This window comes from Capra hircus, chromosome 7 (genome assembly GCF_001704415.2).
Source record: "Capra hircus breed San Clemente chromosome 7, ASM170441v1, whole genome shotgun sequence".
Taxonomy (NCBI): Eukaryota; Metazoa; Chordata; class Mammalia; order Artiodactyla; family Bovidae; genus Capra; species Capra hircus.
Genome location: NC_030814.1, coordinates 36,767,689 through 36,790,054, shown reverse-complemented (window position 1 = coordinate 36,790,054; position 22,366 = coordinate 36,767,689). Strand labels below are relative to the sequence as shown.

The window sequence follows — 22,366 nt, the reverse complement described above, 5'->3', positions numbered from 1 at the left end:
AATCAAAACTTACCTTTCCATAGAATTATTAGAAGACATACAGTGGAAAAGATTTCTAGTTTTGTGGTCTATCTGTTTTACTTGAGTTTACCCTACACTTTACTTAATAGTAATGTTTATCCATTCAACAAATACATATTGAAAAGCAATTCCACAAAATAAGTATAATCACCCCCATGTAAGAACACCCATAGGTAAACAAATAATTTGCAATAAAAATTAGAAACTTGTCTAGGGTATTATGGAAAAGGTAAGCAAGGAAAAGTTACTAATGATCACTACATTATCTATGTAACATTTGTCTCATGAATGCTTTCTGTTGTTTTGGCTGAACATGATTGAACCTTAAAGAATCGACATAGGTATCTTCCCCTTGGCATTTCTACTTACTACTTTTAATTATAGTTGTATATTAAAAAGAAGCCTCAACAAATTGAGTGTGAGAATAATATAAATCGTTGAGGTAATTTATTCCTTCTATTCCAAGGACATGCCCTGTACAGGGATTTGAATCTGCTTTCCTTCTACCCAGGGACTGAACCTGTGGCTCCTGCCACATCTCATGCATAGCAGGCATATTCTTTACCCCTGAGCCATTGGGGACATCCTAGATACTTCTTCTTCCATTATTTTCTGTTTCTACATGACTCAAAATCTCACGCTTTTGAGTCCCTTTCACCATAAACAATATCCTGCATATGTAGTGAGAGGAGAGTGAAAAAGTTGTCTTAAAGCCCAACATTCAGAAAACTAAGATCATGGCATCACTTCATGGCAGATAGATGGGGAAACAGTGGAAACAGAAGCTGACTTTATTATTCTGGGCTCCAAAATCACTGCAGATGGTGATTGCAGCCATGAAATTAAAAGACGCTTATTCCTTGGAAGGAGAGTTATGACCAACATAGACAGCATATTAAAAGGCAGAGACATCACTGTGTCAACAAAGGTCCGTCTAGACAAGGCTATGGTTTTTCCAGTGGTCATGTATGGATGTGAGAGTTGGACTATGAAGAAAGCTGAGTGCCAAAGAATTGATGCTTTTGAACTGTGGTGTTGGAGAAGACTCTTGAGAGTCCCTTGGACTGCAAGGAGATCCAACCAGTCCATCCTAAAGGAAATCAGTCATAAATATTCATTGGAAGGACTGATGCTGAAGCTGAAACTCCCATACTTTGGCCACCTGATGCGAAGAGCTAACTCATTTGAAAAGACCCTGATGCTGGGAAAGATTGAAGGCAGGAGGAGAAGGGGATGACAGAGGATAAGATGGTTGGGTGACGTCACTGACTCAATGGACATGAGTTTGAGCTCTGGGAGTTGGTGATGGACAGGGAAGCCTGACATGCTGCAGTCCATAGGGTCACAAAGAGTCGACACAACTGAGCGACTGAACTGAACTGAATGCTCTTTAATACAGGATCACCATCCAAGTCACAACTATTTGGTTATTTCCCTCAGTGTATTGTTCATAGAAAGTGGTTGCTATGTATATTCATTTTTAATAATTTTAAATGTTTTCCTATCTCATGGCAGATGGCTATCCACGTGAAGAAATTGTCTATCAGTGGAAGCGTAGTTCTGTTGAAGTGGGTGACACAAGGTCTTGGAGACTTTATCAATTTTCATTTGTTGGACTGAGAAATACCACTGAAGTAGTGAAGACAACTTCTGGTAAGATGCACTTGAAGATAATTTTAAATGACCTTTCCAGAGTTTAAATTCTGGTGTAAATGATTTTAGAAGCTTTCAGTACTTGTCTAGAAATGATATTCAGCCAATTAAATGTGTTAATTTACTAGAGACAACTATAATTGGTATTCTAGCACAATACATAAACATAAATGGATTTTGTCAATTTAAAGCAAGTTAGATTCAAATTGGATAAGTAAATCATTTGCTTAATTTCCTTTAGAAAAATCAATGTCTATTATTTAAAAAGAAGAAAATATTTATTAGGCATAGATATAATATTTCTTTTAAGAAATATGTTTCATAATATATTGAAATAGCTGCATTTAAAATATCACATGGAAATGAAGCAACTGACAAAGAACTAGTCTCAAAAATATACAAGCAACTCCTGCAGCTCAATTCCAGAAAAATAAATGACCCAATCAAAAAATGGGCCAAAGAACTAAACAGACATTTCTCCAAAGAAGACATACAGATGGCTAACAAACACATGAAAAGATGCTTAACATCACTCATTATCAGAGAAATGCAAATCAAAACCGCAATGTGGTACCATTTCACGTCAGTCAGAATGGCTGCTATCCAAAAGTCTATAAGCAATAAATGCTGGAGAGGGTGTGGAGAAAAGGGAAGCCTCTTACCCTGTTGGTGGGAATGCAAACTAGTACAGCCACTATGGAGAACAGTGCAGAGATTCATTAAAAAACTGGAAATAGAACTGCCTTATGATCCAGCAATCCCACTGCTGGGCATACACACCAAGGAAACCAGAATTGAAAGAGACACGTGTACCCCAATGTTCATCACAACACTGTTTGTAATAGCCAGGACATGGAAGCAACCTAGATGTCCATCAGCAGATGAATGGATAAGAAAGCTGTGGTACATATACACAATGGGGTATTATTCGGCCATTAAAAAGAATACATTTGAATCAGTTGTAATGAGGTGGATGAAACTGGAGCCGATTATACAGAGTGAAGTAAGCCAGAAAGAAAAGCACCAATACAGTATACTAACACATATATATGGAATTTAGAAAGATGGTAATGATAACCCTGTATGCAAGACAGCAAAAGAGACACAGATGTATAGAACAGTCTTTTGGACTCTGTGGGAGAGGGAGAGGGTGGGATGATTTGGGAGAATGGCTTTGAAACATGTATATTATCATATGTGAAATGAATCACCAGTCCAGGTTTGCTGCAGGATACAGGATGCTTGGGTGCACTGGGACAACCCAGAGGGATGGTCTCGGGGGGAGGTGGGAGAGGGGTTCAGGATGGGGAACACATGTACACCTGTGGTGGATTCATGTTGATGTATGGCAAAACCAATACAATATTGTAAAGTAATTAGCCTCCAAGTGAAATAAATTTATATTTAAAAAATATCACATGGGGAAGATTAACTTTTCAAAAATGCAGAAAAGTGACCACAGTATATATGAACTAATTCCCTATTCAGTAATGAAATGGTTTAAACTGGCTCACTGTGAATAAGGGACTGGGTTTTGGTGTCAGACAGGCCTGGGTTCAAATCTCAACTCCATCAGTTACCAGCTATAAATTTTAAGAAATTACTGAATTTCTCAGGAGACCAGCCTCCTCAGAGAAACAGTGTGCACAAAAAGATCTGCCTTATAGGCATATTACATGTATGAAAAAAAGATAAAATGCTTAGAATAAAACCTGACATCGAACATTCAATAAGTGGTATTGCCTAATAATATTGATTCGAATTATCAAGTACGTCTGGGGCCTAATGTGGTCAGGGCTTCAGTTTTTTCAAGAAAAACTAAAAATCTATAATCTTATATCAACTATCACAATTTTAACAATATTAGAAACATGTGGGACAAATCAGACATATTTCTAGACTGTATCTATCTCACAGGTGGGTATAGGTTCATACAAACCCTTTGCAATGCTGAGTACAAACTCCATAAAAATTACTCCAGCTACTCCTTTTTAAAGCTATGTGAATTTAAACATGTCCTAATTTCAAATATAAACGTTATGTTCACAACTTACCATCTATTAAGATATATCTTTTTATATTTGTTTCCTTAAGTCGCTTTCTGATTATTCATTTACACATACTAACTTTTCTTCCTCTGAAATTCATAGGACATAGTTTTGTGTTGACTAAAAAGCTTTGGTCTACTGTACAGAAAGAAACAAAAACCTAGACAAACATGGAAATTTAAGATTCGACCTTCATAAATACCATCCTTTAAATCAAAGCTATCTGGCCCTAATATTGTTTTTGGCATTTTCAGCTTTCTTTAAAAAAAAATTCAACAAAACTCTTAAACAGCAAATAGAATCCAAAAGAAAATCAAGAACTGCTCTATTCTATTTTTAAAAATGTGGCCTTATGTTCTCTTATTCACTGGAAATCCTGACCATCAAGTACTAGAACAGTCCTTATTTTGGTCCCCATTAACAGATTCAGGATTGTCTTAGAACAGGTCTTCCATCTGTGAAAGAACATATGTAAAAATATTCTCTAAGTCTGCAAGTTTCCAGAACAAGAAAAAGGGTGTTAAATTCTGCTGTGTATGCATATCTCTATAGTTATTATAGCACCCTAAAACAGAACCCACAAACTTATGACTAGCAGATTTTTTGTTTAGTCACTTGAGCCCAGAATGGCCTTAAAACCAACTAATGGTCAGGGAAGTGTTGATCATAGGGTTTAATATCATCCCCTCCCCAAAGTCTCATACTGAGAATGATGAGTATTTACTGTCTAATAAGAGATACTTCCAAAAGAAAATAATCTGTTTACTTAAAGCATGGCAAGGAAATTTATCAAGATATCACTAAACTACTTTTCTTCCTAGAGAAATCAAAGCAAGCCTGTATTGATATCAGAGTTGATATTGAATAGCATCATTTAATGGGAGTTGGCCTCCATCTTGGTCTTTTTGTCCACTCTCAGCTCTTGCTGGTTTTTTTGTGCGGTACGGTTTCAGTTGCCTCTGTGAGGTAAAGGACTGAATTGAAACTTAACGCCCATGCTGAGGAGCATCTTGATTCTTGTAATAGTTGATTGTGTAATGATCAAAAGTTTCTGTGTTACTTTGTTTTATTTCTGATGCCATTCTTATCTTCAAAGCATTGCTCCATAACTAGTTAATACCTACAAGGAAGTTACATTAACAACTTTCTTGGGAAGTTATCAGAAGATCACAATTATAGATTTTTTTTACTTCTGGTCGTTACAAACAGTGTGGTTTTCTCTTAGATTTATAGCAAATGTGTCTTCTTTCGAGAAAACTGTCAAAACTAGGTAAGAATATTACCTAAAATTTGGCCTAGTTTACTGTATGAATTTCTAACCTTCTTTCATTCAAGTTCACCTTTCATGATTTTGTTATATCTAAGTAATGATTATTCTGTGGGTTCCTTAGTATTTTTTCTTTAAATTGATTCCTTGTTATTAATAAAATGAATTTTTAAAAGGGAAGTTCATATTGGGACCATAATTGGAAACCAGAAACATTTGACATGAATAGAAATTGATTAATATAATGAAAAATAAATAAATGCTCTTAAATTTTAAGTGCACATATTTGTGTTTCCCAGACTCTGAATATGTTAGAAAAGAAAGAGAAAAAGGAAAAGATAACTAGCATCAAAGTAAAATACTTCTTTGATTTAAACTGAAGGATAGAAGAAGCAGGAAGGAATTTTCTTACATATAATTCAATGCTGTGTGATAATTCTGTATACACCACGTGAATCATCTTTATCACTTATCTGCATTACTCAAGAAAAATATTTTCTTGGTGGTGGATTAATAAGGCTTGAAGAATACCTACAATCCATAATCAATACATCAAAATAGATTCTGGATCCATGGTTTCTCTGCAAACCATCTCTTCCTGATTGTTCTATATCTGGTAACAGCACCATCATTGTCCCAGTGAGCCAGGCGTGAACACTCAGAGTCACATGTCTGCCTCCCACATCTAATGAATCACGAAGGCACTTAGCCCTCTGAAATATCTTGTGTAACTGTCCTCTTTTCCATTGCCACTGCCACTGTCCTAGTTCACGATTTTATCTTTTCTCATCTGGACTGTGTTGGGAGCCTATTAAACTACGTTCCTGCTGTCAGTCTCTTTCCTACAGCCTATCCTTTATACATTAATCATAAAAGCTAGCACTTACTGAGCACTAAGTACATGTACCATAGCAAACATATATATATATATATATATATATATATATATAAATGACCTACTTTAATTCTTATAACTACAGTCATATTTAGTGTCATTAACACTGAGGGCACCACTGTGGATAAGGAAATAGAATTCTAGGGGTTCGTTTATTGCAGGGATCAGAGACGGCAGCTGGGACATGAATTCAGGCGGTTTGCTTTCAGACTCATGCTCTTAGTCACTGCACTATTTTTATTTGCACTGTGGCCCAGTGAGTCTTCCTGAACCACAACTTTCCTCATATCCCAAGAATTCAGGAGATTGGATTAAGCACAAGCTATAATGGGCTTCCCTGGTGGTTCAGTATTAAAAAAATCCTCCTGCCAAGGCAGGAGACACAGGTTCAATCGCTGGATTGGGAAGATCCCTTGGAGAAGGAAATGGCAACCCACGTTCGTATTCTTGCTGGGAAAAAGCCATGGACAGAGGAGTCGTCAGGGGTCCATGGGGTCGCAAAAGAGTTAGACATGACTTAGTGACTAAATGACAACAACAATAAAATTTGTTCCTGATATATAAGACCCTGAGATCTTGGGAACTTTCCAGCTTGGTTTTCCATAATTTCTCGGCTGGTAACATAATTACTATGTCTATGTTTTCCTGAATATAAATAGCCAATTCTATATACACATTGAATTTCAATCTCTTCTCTTTTGAATGTCTTGTCAGCTTATCCATACTTTCTTTAGAGGATGTTATGGGGAGGGAGGTGGGAGGGGGGTTCATGTTTGGGAACGCATGTACACCCGTGGTGGATTCAAGTCAACGTATGGCAAAACCAATACAGTATTGTAAAGTAAAATAAACTAAAAATAAAAATTAAAAAAAAAAACATAAATAAACGGTTTATCTTCCATGAGGCCTTTACAGATGGTAATGCCCAAACAACCTGGAGCAGTTTTTAAGAATGTGCACTCATAAAGCCGGCAGCTCAGGTTTCAACATTGATTTGTATACATTATAGAATATATCAAAGTTTAATATCATCAATGTTACAGGGTTACTCTCAGGAATAAGTAAAATAATCCATTACAAATACTTAAAACTATGCCTAACACATAAAAAGGACTCATTAAATACAGGGCACCATCATCATTACCAAATTCAGAGCATTTTTCAGGCAGCTTATAAAAACATAATTTCTGCCTTGTTTTTTTGTTTTTGGACAGTTGTTCCCTCTTTTCTTGTTTTGTTTTGTTTTGTTTTGTTTTGGAAGGTTGTTTCCCTTTTTTTGGCTTCCCTGGTAGCTTGGACAGTAAAGCGTCTGCCTACAATGCGGGAGACCCAGGTTTGATCCCTGGGTCGGGAAGATCCCCTGGAGAAGGAAATGGCAACCCACTCCAGTATTCATGCCTGGAAAGTCCCATGAACTGAGGAGCCTGGTGAGCTACAGTCTATGGGGTCGCAGAGAGTCGGACATGACTGAGCAACTTCTCTTCCCTCTTTTCTGCCCTCTCACTCCAATTAGTCTTCCCAGTGGAAGCCTTCTTATAATCATCTTTGTATCCATGATACTATTAGCCTGGTGGTTTGCTTAGAATTGTTGATTTGTAGGTAATTATAAAATGGATTGCTTGTGACAATTATATTGATAAAGCCATAAAATTTATCTCAAATAAGCAATGCAGTACTCTCTTATTTATTTTTTCCATTACTCATTGTTTACTTTGAAGTTGGAGATCTTGTTCTTTCTAGTCACATTGCCATGGCCAGTTCACCAAATTGTCTATATGATATCAATATGGTATCAAGCAGGGCTTTATTCCTGGTGTTAGTGTTTTGAAATGTGGGCTAGAAAAATAGGCAAATGAGTTTCTTAGGGGAACCTACATTCTTGGGATCCCATTGCCATTATTATGACTCAAAAAGAAATATATCATGTTGTTCCTACATTAGAAAAATGTTGAATCTTCTTTCTTCTAGTTTTACTGAGATAAAACTGACATACAGAACTGTATAAGTTTAGGGGTTCCCAGGTGGCCCAATGGTAAAGAAACTGCCTTTCAATGCAGGAGACGCAAGAGGCACAGGTTCTATCCCTGAGTTGGGAAGATCCCCTGGAGAGGGAAATAGTAACCCACTCCAGTATTCTTGCCTGGAAAATTCCATTAGGGCACCCTGGGGAGCAATAGTGCATGGAGTCACAAACAGTCGGATATGACTGAGCAACTGAGCATACACTGTTTAACTTTAAGGTATCCAGCATGATGCTTTGCTGTAAATAGATTATGAAATGAAATGATTATCCTAATGACTTTAGTGAACATCAATCATTTCATATAGATAATAAATTAAAGAAACAGAAAACAAAATTTTTTCCTTGTGATGAGAACTCATAGGATTTACTCTTTTATAAATATAACATGTTTTTGTGTGCTATAATTACCATATAGCAGTGTTAATTATATTTGTCATGTTGTACGTTACATGTCTAGTACTTATTTATCTTATAACTGAAAGTTTGTACCTTTTGGCAACATTCATCCAATTCTTCCTCCTCCCACTTCTAGTAACCACAAATATCTCTTTTTTTTAGTTTGTTTGTTTTTAAAGTATAATTGCCCTACAACACTATGTTAGTTCCTTGTATACAATACAGTGATTTGATATTTCTACACATATCAAAATAATCACCATGTTAAGTCTAGAAAACCATTAAATCTTCTGTATCATCTTTAGAAATGTAAACATCATTGTTTCATAATTTTTGGTATTCCCATTACATTAAATATTAATTACCTCCTTCTTGTCTTTAATCCACCTTTCCTGGCTTTGATTTCCTGTGCAAGTTATGTTGTCTTGATTCCTATTAGAAGAAATGCATAAATGCTAAAATTAAACTGAACTGCTAAAAGATGAACTGCTAAATTCACCTTACTTTTCAAGAGTGGTATGCAGACCACAATTTTAGAAAACCAGCTCTGTGGATGAAGTTCACGTTAATTGCTTGGTTTCTAAAGTGTACGTAATCCACCCTATATCTTCAAACCTTGTCCATTATTCTCCCACCACTCCCTTGATTGTCCTGAGGTTTTTTGGATGGGCTATACCTACTTCAGATCTCAATGCTCTATTTTTTCTTCATACTAAGCTCAAGTTTAAACTTCTCTGCTTATATTAGTATATACCTACTGGCCAGATAATTCTCTAAATAGGAAAAAAGAGAAATAGCTCCCACTTTCTAGGCTGTATTTTAATCTATATGTCTTTGGCAAACCAAGGAGACACATGTAAAGCTGCTCATCACTGAAGTAAACTATTTGGGGAGAAATAAAAAGGGAAGTCAAAACATAAAACATTAATGGTAATTTTTTCATTAAGAAGTTTGGAATGAACAACATAATAAATCTAAATGATAGAAGAGAAATAAACAACTTCAGCACCAGTCTGACAGTCTTCAGTTTTTGAGTCACAGTAAGTTGCGAGCCCATTTTAGTCAATAATAAGCTTTTCAAACTACTTGAAGCAACCTAATGTATTAAATTAAATCAGTATGAAAGACTGCAAAGATTTTTATTTTTAGCCTTCAATTTAGAAAATTAGTTTTGGTTTCAGGAGAGGAAAATGAATGCATTATGTAAAGAAAGCTGGGCCAGGAATGGCCAAGGAGAAGTCATTTGTCCTTTCTGGGATGAAAATTCCTTATTTATAAAGATAATGTATTTGACTAGTTGCTTCTTTAAAGTCCTTAGACTAATTTATACTCTTTGATATAACCAAGATTACACTATAGATGTCTCATGGTGGGAGCAACTTTCTTTATAGTTGATGTTTTCCTAGAATTTTTCGCTTCATCAAGTTTTCAACATTTACAAGGTGAGTCAAATGCAAAAATATACTCCTTTAGACTTTTAACTTAAAAAAGATGACATTCCTACTCCATTTAAAAACCTGTTATTAATGATATGACATTGTATTTATACTGAATATTAATATACTGAAGCTGAAACTCCAATACTTTGGCCACCCGATGCGAAGAACTGGCTCATTGGAAAAGACCCTGATGCTGGGAAAGATTGAAGGCAGGAGGAGAAAGGGACGACAGAGGATGAGATGGTTGGATGGCATCACCGACCCGATGGACATGAGTTTGAGCAAGCTCCAGGAGTTGGTGATGGACAGGGAAGCCTGGTGTGCTACAGTCCACAGGGTTGGGAAGTCGAACATGACTGAGCAACTGAACTGAAGTAATTAATATACTACATTTAAAAATCCCACTTTAGAATGCAAGTTGGTGTAATTATCATGGAAAACAGTATGAAGGTTCTTAACAGTATGAAGGTTCCTTAAGAAACTAAAATTAGAGTTACCATATGATCCGGCAGTTCCACTTTAGGGTATATCTGGAGAAAACTCTAATTTGAAAATCTACATGCACCCCAGTGTTCACTGCAGCACTGTTTATGATAGCCAAAACACGGAAGCAAACTGAATGTCCATCAGTAGGTGAATGGAAAAAAAGACGAGTTGCATATATACAACGGAATGCTACTCAGCCATAAAATAGAATGAAATAATGCATTTTGCAGCAACATGCATGGACTAAAGATGATCATGCTAAGTTAGATAAGTTAAAATAGAAAGACATATGCCATATGATATCACTTACATGAGGAACCTAAAATATGATAAAATTAACTTATTTACAAAACAGAAACACTCACAGACATGGAAAACGAACTTCTAGCTGTCAAAGGTAAAATGTGGAGGAGGAATTAATTAGTAGTTTCAGATTAGCAGATACAAACTACCATATATAAAATAGATAAGCAACAAGGTCCTACTGTAGGGTATAGGGAACTATATTCAATGTCATGTAATAATCTATAATGGGAAAGAATATGGAAAAGAATCTATATTTATATATATTATGATATATTAATATATGTATGTATATGGAGAAGGAAATGGCAATGCACTCCGGTATTCTTGCCTAGAGAGTCCCAGGGATGGAGGAGCCTGGTAGGCTGCTGTCTAGGGGGTCACACAGAGTCAGACGACTGAAGCAACTTAGCAGCAGCAGCAGCAGCATATATGTATGTATATAACAAAATCACTGTACACGAGAAGCTAGCATAATATTGTAAATCAACTAGATGTGTGTGCTAAGTCACTTCATTTGTGTCCAACTCTGTGAGACCCTATGGACTGCAGCTTGCCAGTCTCCTCTGTCCATGGGATTCTCCAGGCAAGAATACTGGAGTGGGTTGCTGTGCCCTCCTCCAGCTGATCTTTCCAACCCAGGGATCAAATCTGCATCTTTGACGTCTAACCTGCATTTGCAGGTGAGTTCTTTACCACTAGTGCCACGTGGGAAGCCCCTACTTCAATTTAAAAATGATTTAACTATTTAAAAAAATCCCACATTGGAATTTTAAATTCTAAGGTTGCTCTGACAGTACCTGCTGAGGATATAGAGGTGGAAATGGGCTGCATAGAGAAGTCATAGGAAATTGAAGAAAATCTAAGAAAAATTGTTTGGTTCCAGGGTGACACACTTCATTTCTTCTTACATTTATTGGCAAGAACCAGCTGTATGTTAAGGTGGAGATCAAATTGGCTGGGAAGTGTCATTCAGTTGTGTGATAGGAAGGGACAGTAGGTTTTACAACTTTCTAGCATACATGATATATATCATTGTTTTTCTCACAACAAGCTTCTCAAAGCGATAATATTTTTCTCAGTTGACAGATGGAACAGCTTAAAATCTAGAAGGGCTAGGTAATTTGTTCCAGACTATTCAATAAGAGTTATTTACCCAGATTCCAAACTTTTACTACACTGCCTCTTACAAGCACAGGAGATAAAGAAATGAATTAATAAGATAAAAATTATTCCTCAGCTTGATAACAATTTTACCATGACAATGCAATAAAGTAGTACACATAATATGAGAACTATGTACATGTATTGACATCAGAATTAATAAAATGCTTTAACTTTTAGGAATGGCAATTATATTTACATAGAGCAAAAACCTTAAGTGTGAAACAATTTAGTGACAATATATTTTCCTTTTTCAGAAACACATTTATTGCTTATATTATTCACTTGCTGAATGAACTTATGGGTCACCATGGAAATCTGGCCTTAACTAAGAAACTATTGGATCCAGTGTATTTGTGTAAATGTATTACTTGCAGAAAAATATCATCAGAAAAAAGCATAATAGAAGGATTTCATGACTACTATTTACAGTAATTTTGAGGTCTAATATCTTATTCTGACTATCAAAACCAGTCAGGTCAAGAAAACATTAATTTTTATCCAAGATATGGCATTTCCTAATTCAGTTGAAATTCTTTTGCTATGTTTAAAAGACACTTTCATCAATGTGAATGATCTAACTAATGGAGCCCTCCAGTTAAGTTGCTGTCCTCATGTAAATGTAAAAGATGAAATAATTTTTAAAAGATATCAAAATGTGAATGAGGGAGACTGACTACAGACATCACTGAAGGTTCCTTTCATTCTGTTTGATGCAATCAAATAATTCCTTCATCTCATTTTTGCATTTTCAGAAAATAATGCTGCCCAGAATTGCACATACGCAAATCTAGGCATGTCACAGAATGGAAAGGGCCTCAAATAGCATGGAGGAAAAGAATGTTTTTTCTTTTTATATTTAACTTTCTTTTCTTCAAAGGAGGTCATTATGAAGGTCGCAGAACTTTACATTACATAATAACCCTGAAAAGAATTTTGGGGGTTTACAAGTTGGGGTGACCAGAAGTTGTTTACTATTCTCACTTGCCATTCCTGTAATCTATCTCTTTTGGAAAATCAAGGACAGCTGATTTTATTCATCCATTTCAGAGCAGCAGAAAGAGATCAGAAAAGCCCAAGGACTAGAAAATTGACCCATATATTAAACATGACTCAGTATATTATTTTTTGTTTACTTTTATATATGGTGTCTCTGCTATTCAAAAACTGACAACATTTCAAATTTAACATATAAACTACATAATAAATGTTTAAATTGATCCATTTCCAAATTAACTACTCCTTGTTATACAACATCTCTTAGGGAGATAAAAGGAAACAATAAAAAATAGCATTTTTTCTAGTTCTTCTCCCATAAACATGCTTCCCTGGTGGCTCAGATAGTAAAGAATCCACCTGCAGTGCAGGAGACCCAGGCAATGGTTTGATTGCCTGAGTTGGGAAGACTCCCTGGAGAAGGGGATGGCTACTCACTCCAGTAGTCTGGCCTGGAGAATTTAATAGACAAAGGAGCCTGGCAGGCTACAGTCCATGGGGTCACAAAGAGTTGGACACAACTGAGTGATTTTCACTTTGGGCTTCCCTGACAGCTCAGTTGGTGAAGAATCCGCCTGCAATGCGAGAAACCTGGGTTCAATCACTGGGTTGGGAAGATCCTCTTGAGAAGGGAAAGGCTACCCTCTTCAGTATGCTGACCTGGAGAATTCCATGGTCTGTATAGTCCATGGGGTTGAAAAGAGTCAGACACAACTGAGCAACTTTCACTTTCATTTTTCTATTAGCTCTATAAGATGGTAACTTTATTTGTGAATACTGAAGTACAGTAAATGACCTTGATAACAAGATGAAAGCTTCAATATAGATAATTGAGTTTACTTAAATAGGTTCCAAGTATGATTTCTAATCTGCCTTTACTCATATGATTTACAGCATTGTGCATCTTGATTTTTATCATTATATCTATTGTTCACTACTAAGAGTTGAAGAGCTTTGTAATATAAAAGGCCATGTGTAAATCATGAGCTTTACAATAGCTCCTTGCTAAAGAGATAATGTAATCCAATCACTAACTGTAACTGCCTAATGATTATATTTTATTTTTTGATTTCTTGTTACCAGTGTTAGTGACTGAGAATAGAATTAGATTGAAAGAAAAATAAAAATTTAGGGCTAAATGTGAAAGATTAAGACCAACTGTAATTTGATTTTGGGTAATTACTCTAAAAAGGTAAAATAATTCTTTGTAAATCTAACCTAGAGTACAGATCATTAAACATGGACAGGGTTAAATTTCATCAACATTGAACAATTGAGAAATTTTATATGAAATCGAAACAACTTTATACCCTAAATATCTAGCTTGTGGTTTGCATTTGAAAATGATTGGGTAGAGTTGAATTTTCACTTCTCCCATTGGGTGAGGCACACAATCTCTTTTAACAAAATTCCTACCACCCCCTGTTGTATTTTAAGGACTATATGATTTTCTTCTTGAATTACTGTTTCCTTGTTTGCCTATTAATTTTCTTTGGAGTATAGTTGCAAAGTGAATCAGCTGTGTGTTTATATATGTTCCCTCTTTTCTTGGATTTCCTTCCCATTTAGGTCACCGGAGAGAATGAGTAGAGTCCCCTGTCCTATACAGCAGGTTCTCTTTATTTATTTATTTTGTGCATGGTATCAATAGTATATACATGTCAGTCTTAATCTCCCAGTTCTTCCCGCCCCCTTGTATCCAAACACTTGTTTTCTACCTCTACATTTGTGTCTATTTATGCTTTGCAAATAAGATAATCTACACCATTTTTCTATATTCCACATATATGTGTTAATATATGATATTCATTTTTCTGAGTTGCTCCACTTTTTTTGGTAGATCTACAAACAAATTACTTTTGATTAAAAAATCAACAATTGAAGAGTTAAAAGGGACTTATAGAAAGAAATATCATATCTGTAGGTAGTAATTTAGCATGCCTATGCTTAAGTAAAATGTAAACACCAAGATATGTTTTGATTTTTTAAGATTTCCTATTGAATTTAATTTCTTTTGTTTTTAAACTAATTTATTTTACCAGGAGGATAATTACTTTATAATACTGTGATGACTTTTACCATATAGCAACATGAATCAGCCATAGGTATACATGTGTTCCCCTCCAACCCAAACCTCCCTCCCACACCCCTCACCCTTGCTTCATGTATCAACTCACACTGGTCATCTATTTTACACATGGTAATGTATATGTTTCATTTCTATTCTCTCAAATCATCCTACCCTTGCCTTCTCCCACTGAGTCCAAAATTCTTTTCTTTGTGTCTTTTGCTGCTCTGCATATAGGATTGTCAGTACCACCTTTCTAAATTCTGTACATATGTGTTAATATACAGTATTTGTCTTTCTCTTTCTGACTTACTTCACTCTGTATAATTGGCTTCAGTTTTATCTACCTCATTGGAACTGACCCAAATGCTTTCCTTTTCATAGCTGAGTCATAATCCATAGTGTATATGTACCACAGCTTCCTTATCCATTCATCTACCAATGGACCTCTAGGTTGCTTCCATGTCCTAGCTATTGTAAATAGTGCTGCAATGAACATTGGGGTATAGGTGCCTCTTTCAATTCTGATTTGCTCGGGGTACATGCCAAGCAGTGGGATTGCTTGGTCATATGGCAGTTCTGTTCTCAATTTTTAAAGGAATCTCCATACTATTCTCCATAGAGGCTATACCAATTTGCATTCCTACCAACAGTGTAAGAGGATTCCCTTTTCTCCACACACTCTCCAGCATTTATTGTTAGTAGACATCTTTTGATTTAGTTGTTATTGTTTTTAATTTTTTAATTGAAGGATAATTGCTTTACAGAATTTTGTTGTTTTCTGCCAAACATCAACATAAATCAGCCATCAGTTCAGTTCAGTTCAGTCGCTCAGTCGTGTCCGACTCTTTGCGACCCAATGAATCGCAGCACGCCAGGCCTCCCTGTCCATCACCAACTCCTGGAGTTCACTCAGACTCACGGCCATGAAGTCAGTGATGCCATCCAGCCATCTCATCCTCTGTCCCGTTCTCCTCCTGCCCCCAATCCTTCCCAGCATCAGAGTCTTTCCCAATGAGTCAACTTCATATATCTCCTTCCTTGTGAACCTCCTCCTATCCTCCTCCCCATCCCACCCTTCCAGGTTGATACAGAGCCCCTGTTTGAGTTCCCTGAGTCATACAGCAAATTTCACTGGCTATCAATTTTACATGTGGTAATGTAAGTTTTTACGTTACTCTCTCCATATACCTTACCCTCTTTTTCCCCATCCCTTCCTATGTCTATAAGTCTGTTCTCTATGTCTGTTTCTCCATGGCTGCCCTACAAATAAATTCATTGGTACCATCTTTCTAGATTCCATGTATGTGCATTAGTATATGATATTTATCTTTCTCTTTCTGACATACTTCACTCTGTATAATAGGTTCTAGGTTCAACCACCTCATTAGGACTGACTCAAATGCATTCCTTTTTATGAAAGTGAAAAGTGCAAGTGAAAGTTGCTCAGTCGTGTCCAGGGACCCCCCTGGACTATATAGTCCATGGAATTCTCCAGGCTAGAATACTGGAGTGGGTAGCCTTTCCTTTCTCCAGGAGATCTTCCCAACCCAGGGATCAAACCCAGATCTCCTGCATTGTAGGTGGATTCTTTACCAGCTGAGCCACAAGGAAAGCCCAAGAATACTGGAGTAGATAACCTATTCCTTCTCCAGGGAATCTTCCTGACCCAGGAATCGAACTGGGGTATCCTTCATTGCAGTCAGATTCTTTACCAACTGAAATATGAAGGAAGCCCTTCTTTTATGGCTGAGTAATATTCCATTGTATATATGTATCACAGCTTATCCATTCATCAATTGATGGGCATCTAAGTTGCTTCCATGTTCCAGCTATTGTAAATAGTGCTCCAGTGAACATAGGGGTACATGTGTCTTTTTCAATTTTTGTTTCCTCAGGGTATATGCCTAGTAGTGGGACTGCTGGGTCATATGGTGATTTTATTCCTAGTTTTTGTTTTTTTTTTTTTTAACGAATCTCCATACCATCTTCCATAGTGGCTGTATCAATTTACATGTCCACCAACAGTGCAAGAGGGTTCCCTTTTCTCCACACCCTCTCTAGCATTTATTGTTTGTAGACTGTTTGGTGATGGCCATTCTGACCAGTACTTTCGCCACCTGATGTGAAGAACTGACTCATTGGAAAAGACCCTGATGCTGGGAAAGATTGAAGGCAGGAGGAGAAGGGGACAACAGAGGCTATCTTTGTCCCATTGTATATTCTTGCCTCCTTTGTCAAAAAAAGAACCCATAGGTGTGTGGGTTTATTTTTGGGCTTTCTATCTTGTTCCATTGGTCTATATTTCTGTTTTTATGCTAGTACCATACTGTCTTGATGACTGTAGCTTTGTAGTATAATCTGGAGTCAGGAAGGTTGATTCCTTCAGCTCCATTATTCTTTCTCAAGCCTGCTTTGTCTATTTGGGTTTTTTTGTGTTTCCATATGAACTGTGAAGTTTTTTGTTCTAGTTCTGTGAAAATGCCATTGGTAATTTGATAGGGATTGCATTGAATCTATTGGTTGCATTTGGTAGTTTAGTCATTTTCCCAATATTGGCTCTTCCAACCCAGGAACATGGAATATATCTCCATCTGTTTATGTCATCTTTGATTTCTTTATCAATATCTTAAAATTTTCTGTATACAGTCTTTGTCTCCTTAGGTAGGTTTATTCCTAGATGTTTTATTATTTTTGTTGGCAGTGGTGAGTGTGATTGATTCCTTAATTTCTCTTTCTGATTTTTCATTGTAAGTTTATAGGAATTTTTCATTGTAAGTTTTAAGTAAGTGATTTCTGTATGAGTGTGTAGACGTTTTGATGATGGCCATTCTGACTGGTGTGAGATGATACCTCATCATGGTTTTGATTTGCATTTCTCTAATAATGAGTGATGTTGAACATCTTTTTCTGTGTTTGTTAACCACCTGAATGTCATCTTTGCAGAAATGTCTGTTTAGGTTTTTTCCCCACTTTTTAATTGGATTGTTCATTTTTCTAGTATTGAGCTGCATGAGCTGCTTGTAAATTTTGGAGATTACTTCTTTGTCAGTTGTTTTGTTTGCTATTATTTTCAAAAAACTTTTAAGTTTAACCTCACTTGTTTTTTTGTTTGTTTTCTTGTTTTTATTTCCATTACACTGGGAGGTGGGTCATAGAGGATCATGTTGTTATTTATGTCCGAGAGTATTCTACCCATGTTTTTCTGTTAGAATTTTTTAGTTCTGGTCTTACATGTAAGTCTTTAATCCATTTTAAGTTTGTTTTGTGTATGGTGTTAGAAAGAGGTCTAGTTTCTTTCTTTTACACAGAGTTGACTAGTTTTCCCAGCACCACTTGTTGAAGAGATTGTCTTTCCACCATTGTATATTCTTGCCTCCTTTGTCAAAGATAAGGTGTCCATAGGTATGTGGATTTATCTCTGGACTTTCTATTTTGTTCTATTGATCTATATTTCTGTGTTTGTGCTGGTACCATACTGTCTTTATGTCTATAGCTTTGTAGTATAGTCTGAAGTCAGGAAGGTTGATTCCTCCAGTTCCATTCTTCTTTCTCATGATTTCTTTGGCTATTCAGGGTCTTTTCTGTTTCCATACAAATTGTGAAATTATTTGTTCTTATTCTGTAAAAATACCATTAATAGTTTGATAGGGATTGCATTGAATCTGTAGATTGCTTTGGGTAGTATATTCATTTTCAGTATATTGATTCTTCCAATCAAAGAACATGGTATATTTCTCCTTCTGTTTGTGTCATACTTGATTTCTTTCATCAGTGTTTTATTATTTTCTGTATATAGGCCTTTTGTTTCCTTAAATAAATTTATTCCCAAGTTTTTTATTATTTTCATTGCAATGATGAGTGGGATTGTTTCCCTAATTTCTGTTTCTGACTTTTTCATTGTTAGCATATAGGAAGGCTAGGGATTTCTGTGTATTAATTTTAGACCGTGCAAGTTTACTATATTCATTGCTTAGCTCTATTAATTTTCTGGTGGCATCTTTAGGGCTTTCTATGTAAAGTATCATGTCATCCACAAACAGTGACAGTTTTGCTTCTTCTATTACAATATGAATTCCTTTTATTTCTTTTTATTTTCTGATTGCTATGGCTAGAACTTCCAAAACTATGTTGAATAGTAATGTAAGAGTGGAATCCTTGTCTTATTCCTGATTTTAGAGGAAATGCTTTAAATTTTCCACCATTGAGGATGTTTGCTGTGGGTTTGTTATATATGGTTTTTATTATGTTGAGGTATGTTCCTTCTATGCCCACTTTCTGGAGAGGTTTTTTTTTTTTTTTATCATAAATGGGTGTTGAATTTTATCAAAGGCTTTTTCTGCACCTACTGAAATAATCATATAGTTTTTATCTTTCAATTTGTTAATATGATATATCACGTATTGCAAAATTTGAAGAATCTACCTCACTCTTTACGACAGTCTTTAGGTCCGTATGTCTCTGCAAATGGCACTGTTTAATTCCTTTTTACGATGACTGGGTAATATTGCATTGTATGTATGTACCACATCTTCTTTATCCATTCCTCTGTTGATAGACATTTAGGTTGCTTCCGTGTCCTAGCTATTGTAAATAGTGCTGCAATGAATACCAGGGTGCATATATCTTTTTGAATTATGTTTTCTCTGGGTTTATGTCTAGGAATGGGATTGCTGGGTCATATGGTAGTTCTATTTTTAGTTCTTTAAGGACTTTTCATACTATTTTCTCTAGTGGCGTTGTCAATTTTTATTCCCACCAACAGTTTAAAGGGGTTCTCTTTTCTCCACACCCTCTCCAGCATTTACCATTAGCAGATTTTTTTATGGTGGACATTCTAAATGGTATGAGGTAATACCTCATTGTAGTTTTGATTTGTATTTCTCTAATAGTTGGTGATGTTAAGCACCTTTTCATGCTTTGTTGGCCCTGTATATGTCTTAGAGAAATGTCTGTTTAGGTCTTCTGCTCATTTTTTGATTTTTTTTTTTTAATTGAGGTACATGAACTGTTTGCATATTTTAGAGATTAATCCCCATCAGTTGCTTTGCTTGCAAATATTTTCTCCCATTTTGAGGGTTTTTTTTTTTTTTTCATTTTGTTTATGGGTTCCTTTGCTGTGCAAAAGCTTTTAAGTTTAACTAGGTCCCATTTATTTGCTTTTGTTTTTATTTTCGTTACTCTAGGAGGTGAGTCAAAAACGATCTTACTGCAATTCATGTCAAAATATTCTGCTTGTTTTTTTTTCTAAGAGTTTATAGTATCCAGTCTTACACTTAGGTCTTTAACACATTTTTATTTTATTTTTGTGCATAGTGTTAGGAAATGTTCTAATTTCATTCTTTTACATTCTTGTACAATTTTTTCACCACCACTTACTGAAGAATCTATCTGTTCTCCATGTTCTTGTCTCCTACGCCATAGATTTAGGTGACCATAGGTGCCTGGGTTTATCTCTGTGCTTTCAATCATGTTCCTTTGGTCTATATTTCTGTTTTTGTGCCAGTACCATACTAGCTTGATTACTGTAGCTTTGTAGTATATAGTCTGAAGTGAGGAAGCCTGATTCATCCTGCTTCATTTTTCTTTCTCGAGATTGCTTTGACTATTGGGGTCTTTTGTGTTTCCATACAGATTGTAAAATTTTTTATTCTAATTCTGTGAAGAATGTCATTGTTAACTTGATAGGGACTGCCTATATGACTGTCTTGGGTCATATAGTCATTTTCACAATATTGATTCTTCCAATCCAAGGACACGTTATCTCTCTCCTTCTGTCTGTGTTGTCTTTGATTTCTCTCATTAATATATTATTGTTTTCTGTGTGCAGGTCTTTTGTCTCCTTTGTTTTGTTTAGTTGCTCAGTTTTCTCTGACTCTTTTGCAACCCTGTGGTCTGTAGCCTGCCAGACTTCTCTGTCCATGGGATTTTCCAGGTAAAAATACCAGAGTGGTTTGCCATTTCCTACTCCAAGGATCTTCCTGACCTGGGATAGAACCTGAGGCTCCTGCCGAATCTCCTGGACTTCAGGCAGATTCTTTACTACTGAGCCATCAGGAAAGCCCATCTTTTGCCTCATTAGGTAGATGTAGTTCTAGGTATTTTATTCTTCTCATTGCAATGGTCAGTGGGATTGTTTCCTGAATTCTCTTTCTGGTCTTTTATTGTTAGTATATAGGAATGCACTTAATTTCTGCATATTCACATTTTATCCTGTAGCTTTATGAAATTTATTGATTAGCTCTACTAGTTTTCTGGTGGCCTGTTTAGGATTTTCTATATATAGTATCATGTCATCTGCAAACAGTGACAGTTTTGCTTCTTCTTTTCCAATTTGGATACTTTTACTTCTTTTTCTTCTGTGACTTCTGTGGCTAGAACTTCCAAAACTATGCTGAATAGCTACTATGAGATGGTGAGAGTGGACACCTTTGTCTTGTTCCTAATCTTGGAGGAAATGCTTTCAATTTTTCACCACGGAGAATGTTAGCTGTCGGTTTGTCTTATATGGGCTTTATTATGTTGAGATAGGTTCCCTCTATGTCCACTCTCTGGGGAGTTTTTATCATAAATGGATGAATGAATTCTGTCAAAAGCTTTTTCTGCATTTATTGAGATGGTCATGTGGTTTTTATTCTTCAATTTGTTAATATGATGAATCATATTGATTGATTTCCATATATTGAAGAATCCTTATATCCCTGGGGCTTCCCTTGTAGCTCAGTTGGTAAAGAATCTGCCTGCAGTGCAGGGTTCGATCCCTGGGTTGGACAGATCCCCTGGAGAAGCAAATGGCAACCCACTCCAGTATCCTTGTCTGGAAAATCTCATGGACAGAGGATCATGGTGGGCTGCAGTCCATGGGGTCACAAAGAGTCAGACACAACTCAGCAACTAACACTTACTTATTTCCTTACTTATATCCCTGGGATAAATCTCATTTGATCATGGTGTATATTCCTTTCAATGATTCAGTTTGCTAGTATTTTATTGAGTATTTTTGTGTCTAAGTTCATCAGTGATATTGGCCTGTAATTTTCTTTTTTTATGATATCTTTGTCTGGTTTTGGTATCCTGATGGTGCTGTAGAATGAGTTTGGAAGTGTTTTTCCCTCTGCAGTTTTTTTTGGAAAAGTTTGAGAAGGATGAGTGCTAGCTATTCTCTAAATGTTTGATAGAATTCACTTGTGAAGCCATCTGGTCCTGGAATTTTGTTTGTTGGAAAATTTTTAATCAAAGTTTCAACTTCATTGCTTGTAATTGATCTGTTTTATTTTCTGTTTCTCTTGGTTCAGTATTGAATGGTTGCACTTTTCTAAGAATTTATCCATTTTTTGCAGGTTGTCCATTTTATTGGCACATAGTAGCTTGTATAGATGGGAGGGATTGAGGGCAGGAGGAAAAGGGGATGACAGAGGATGAGATGGCTGGATGGTATCACCGACTCCATGGATGTGAGTTTGATTGCACTCCAGGGGTATGGTGATGGACAGGGAGGCCTGGCGTGCTGAGATTCATGGGGTCGCAAAGAGTCAGACATGAGTGAGCGACTGAACTAAACTGAACTGAACTGAGCTTGTATAGTCTCTTATGATCCTTTGTATTTC

The 22,366-nt window shown here is 36.1% G+C and overlaps 1 protein-coding gene across 2 annotated transcripts in view; it reads left to right on the top strand.

Moving 5' to 3' along the window:
- The window catches only part of GABRG2 (gamma-aminobutyric acid type A receptor gamma2 subunit), a 134,325-nt gene that overhangs the window by 42,730 nt on the left and 69,229 nt on the right, over nucleotides 1-22,366 (top strand). For both annotated transcript variants that reach the window (XM_005683368.3, XM_005683367.3), the window contains exon 6: nucleotides 1,537-1,674. In XM_005683368.3, coding sequence (XP_005683425.1) covers nucleotides 1,537-1,674 — 138 coding nt within the window. The remainder of the gene's footprint in view (nucleotides 1-1,536; nucleotides 1,675-22,366) is intronic.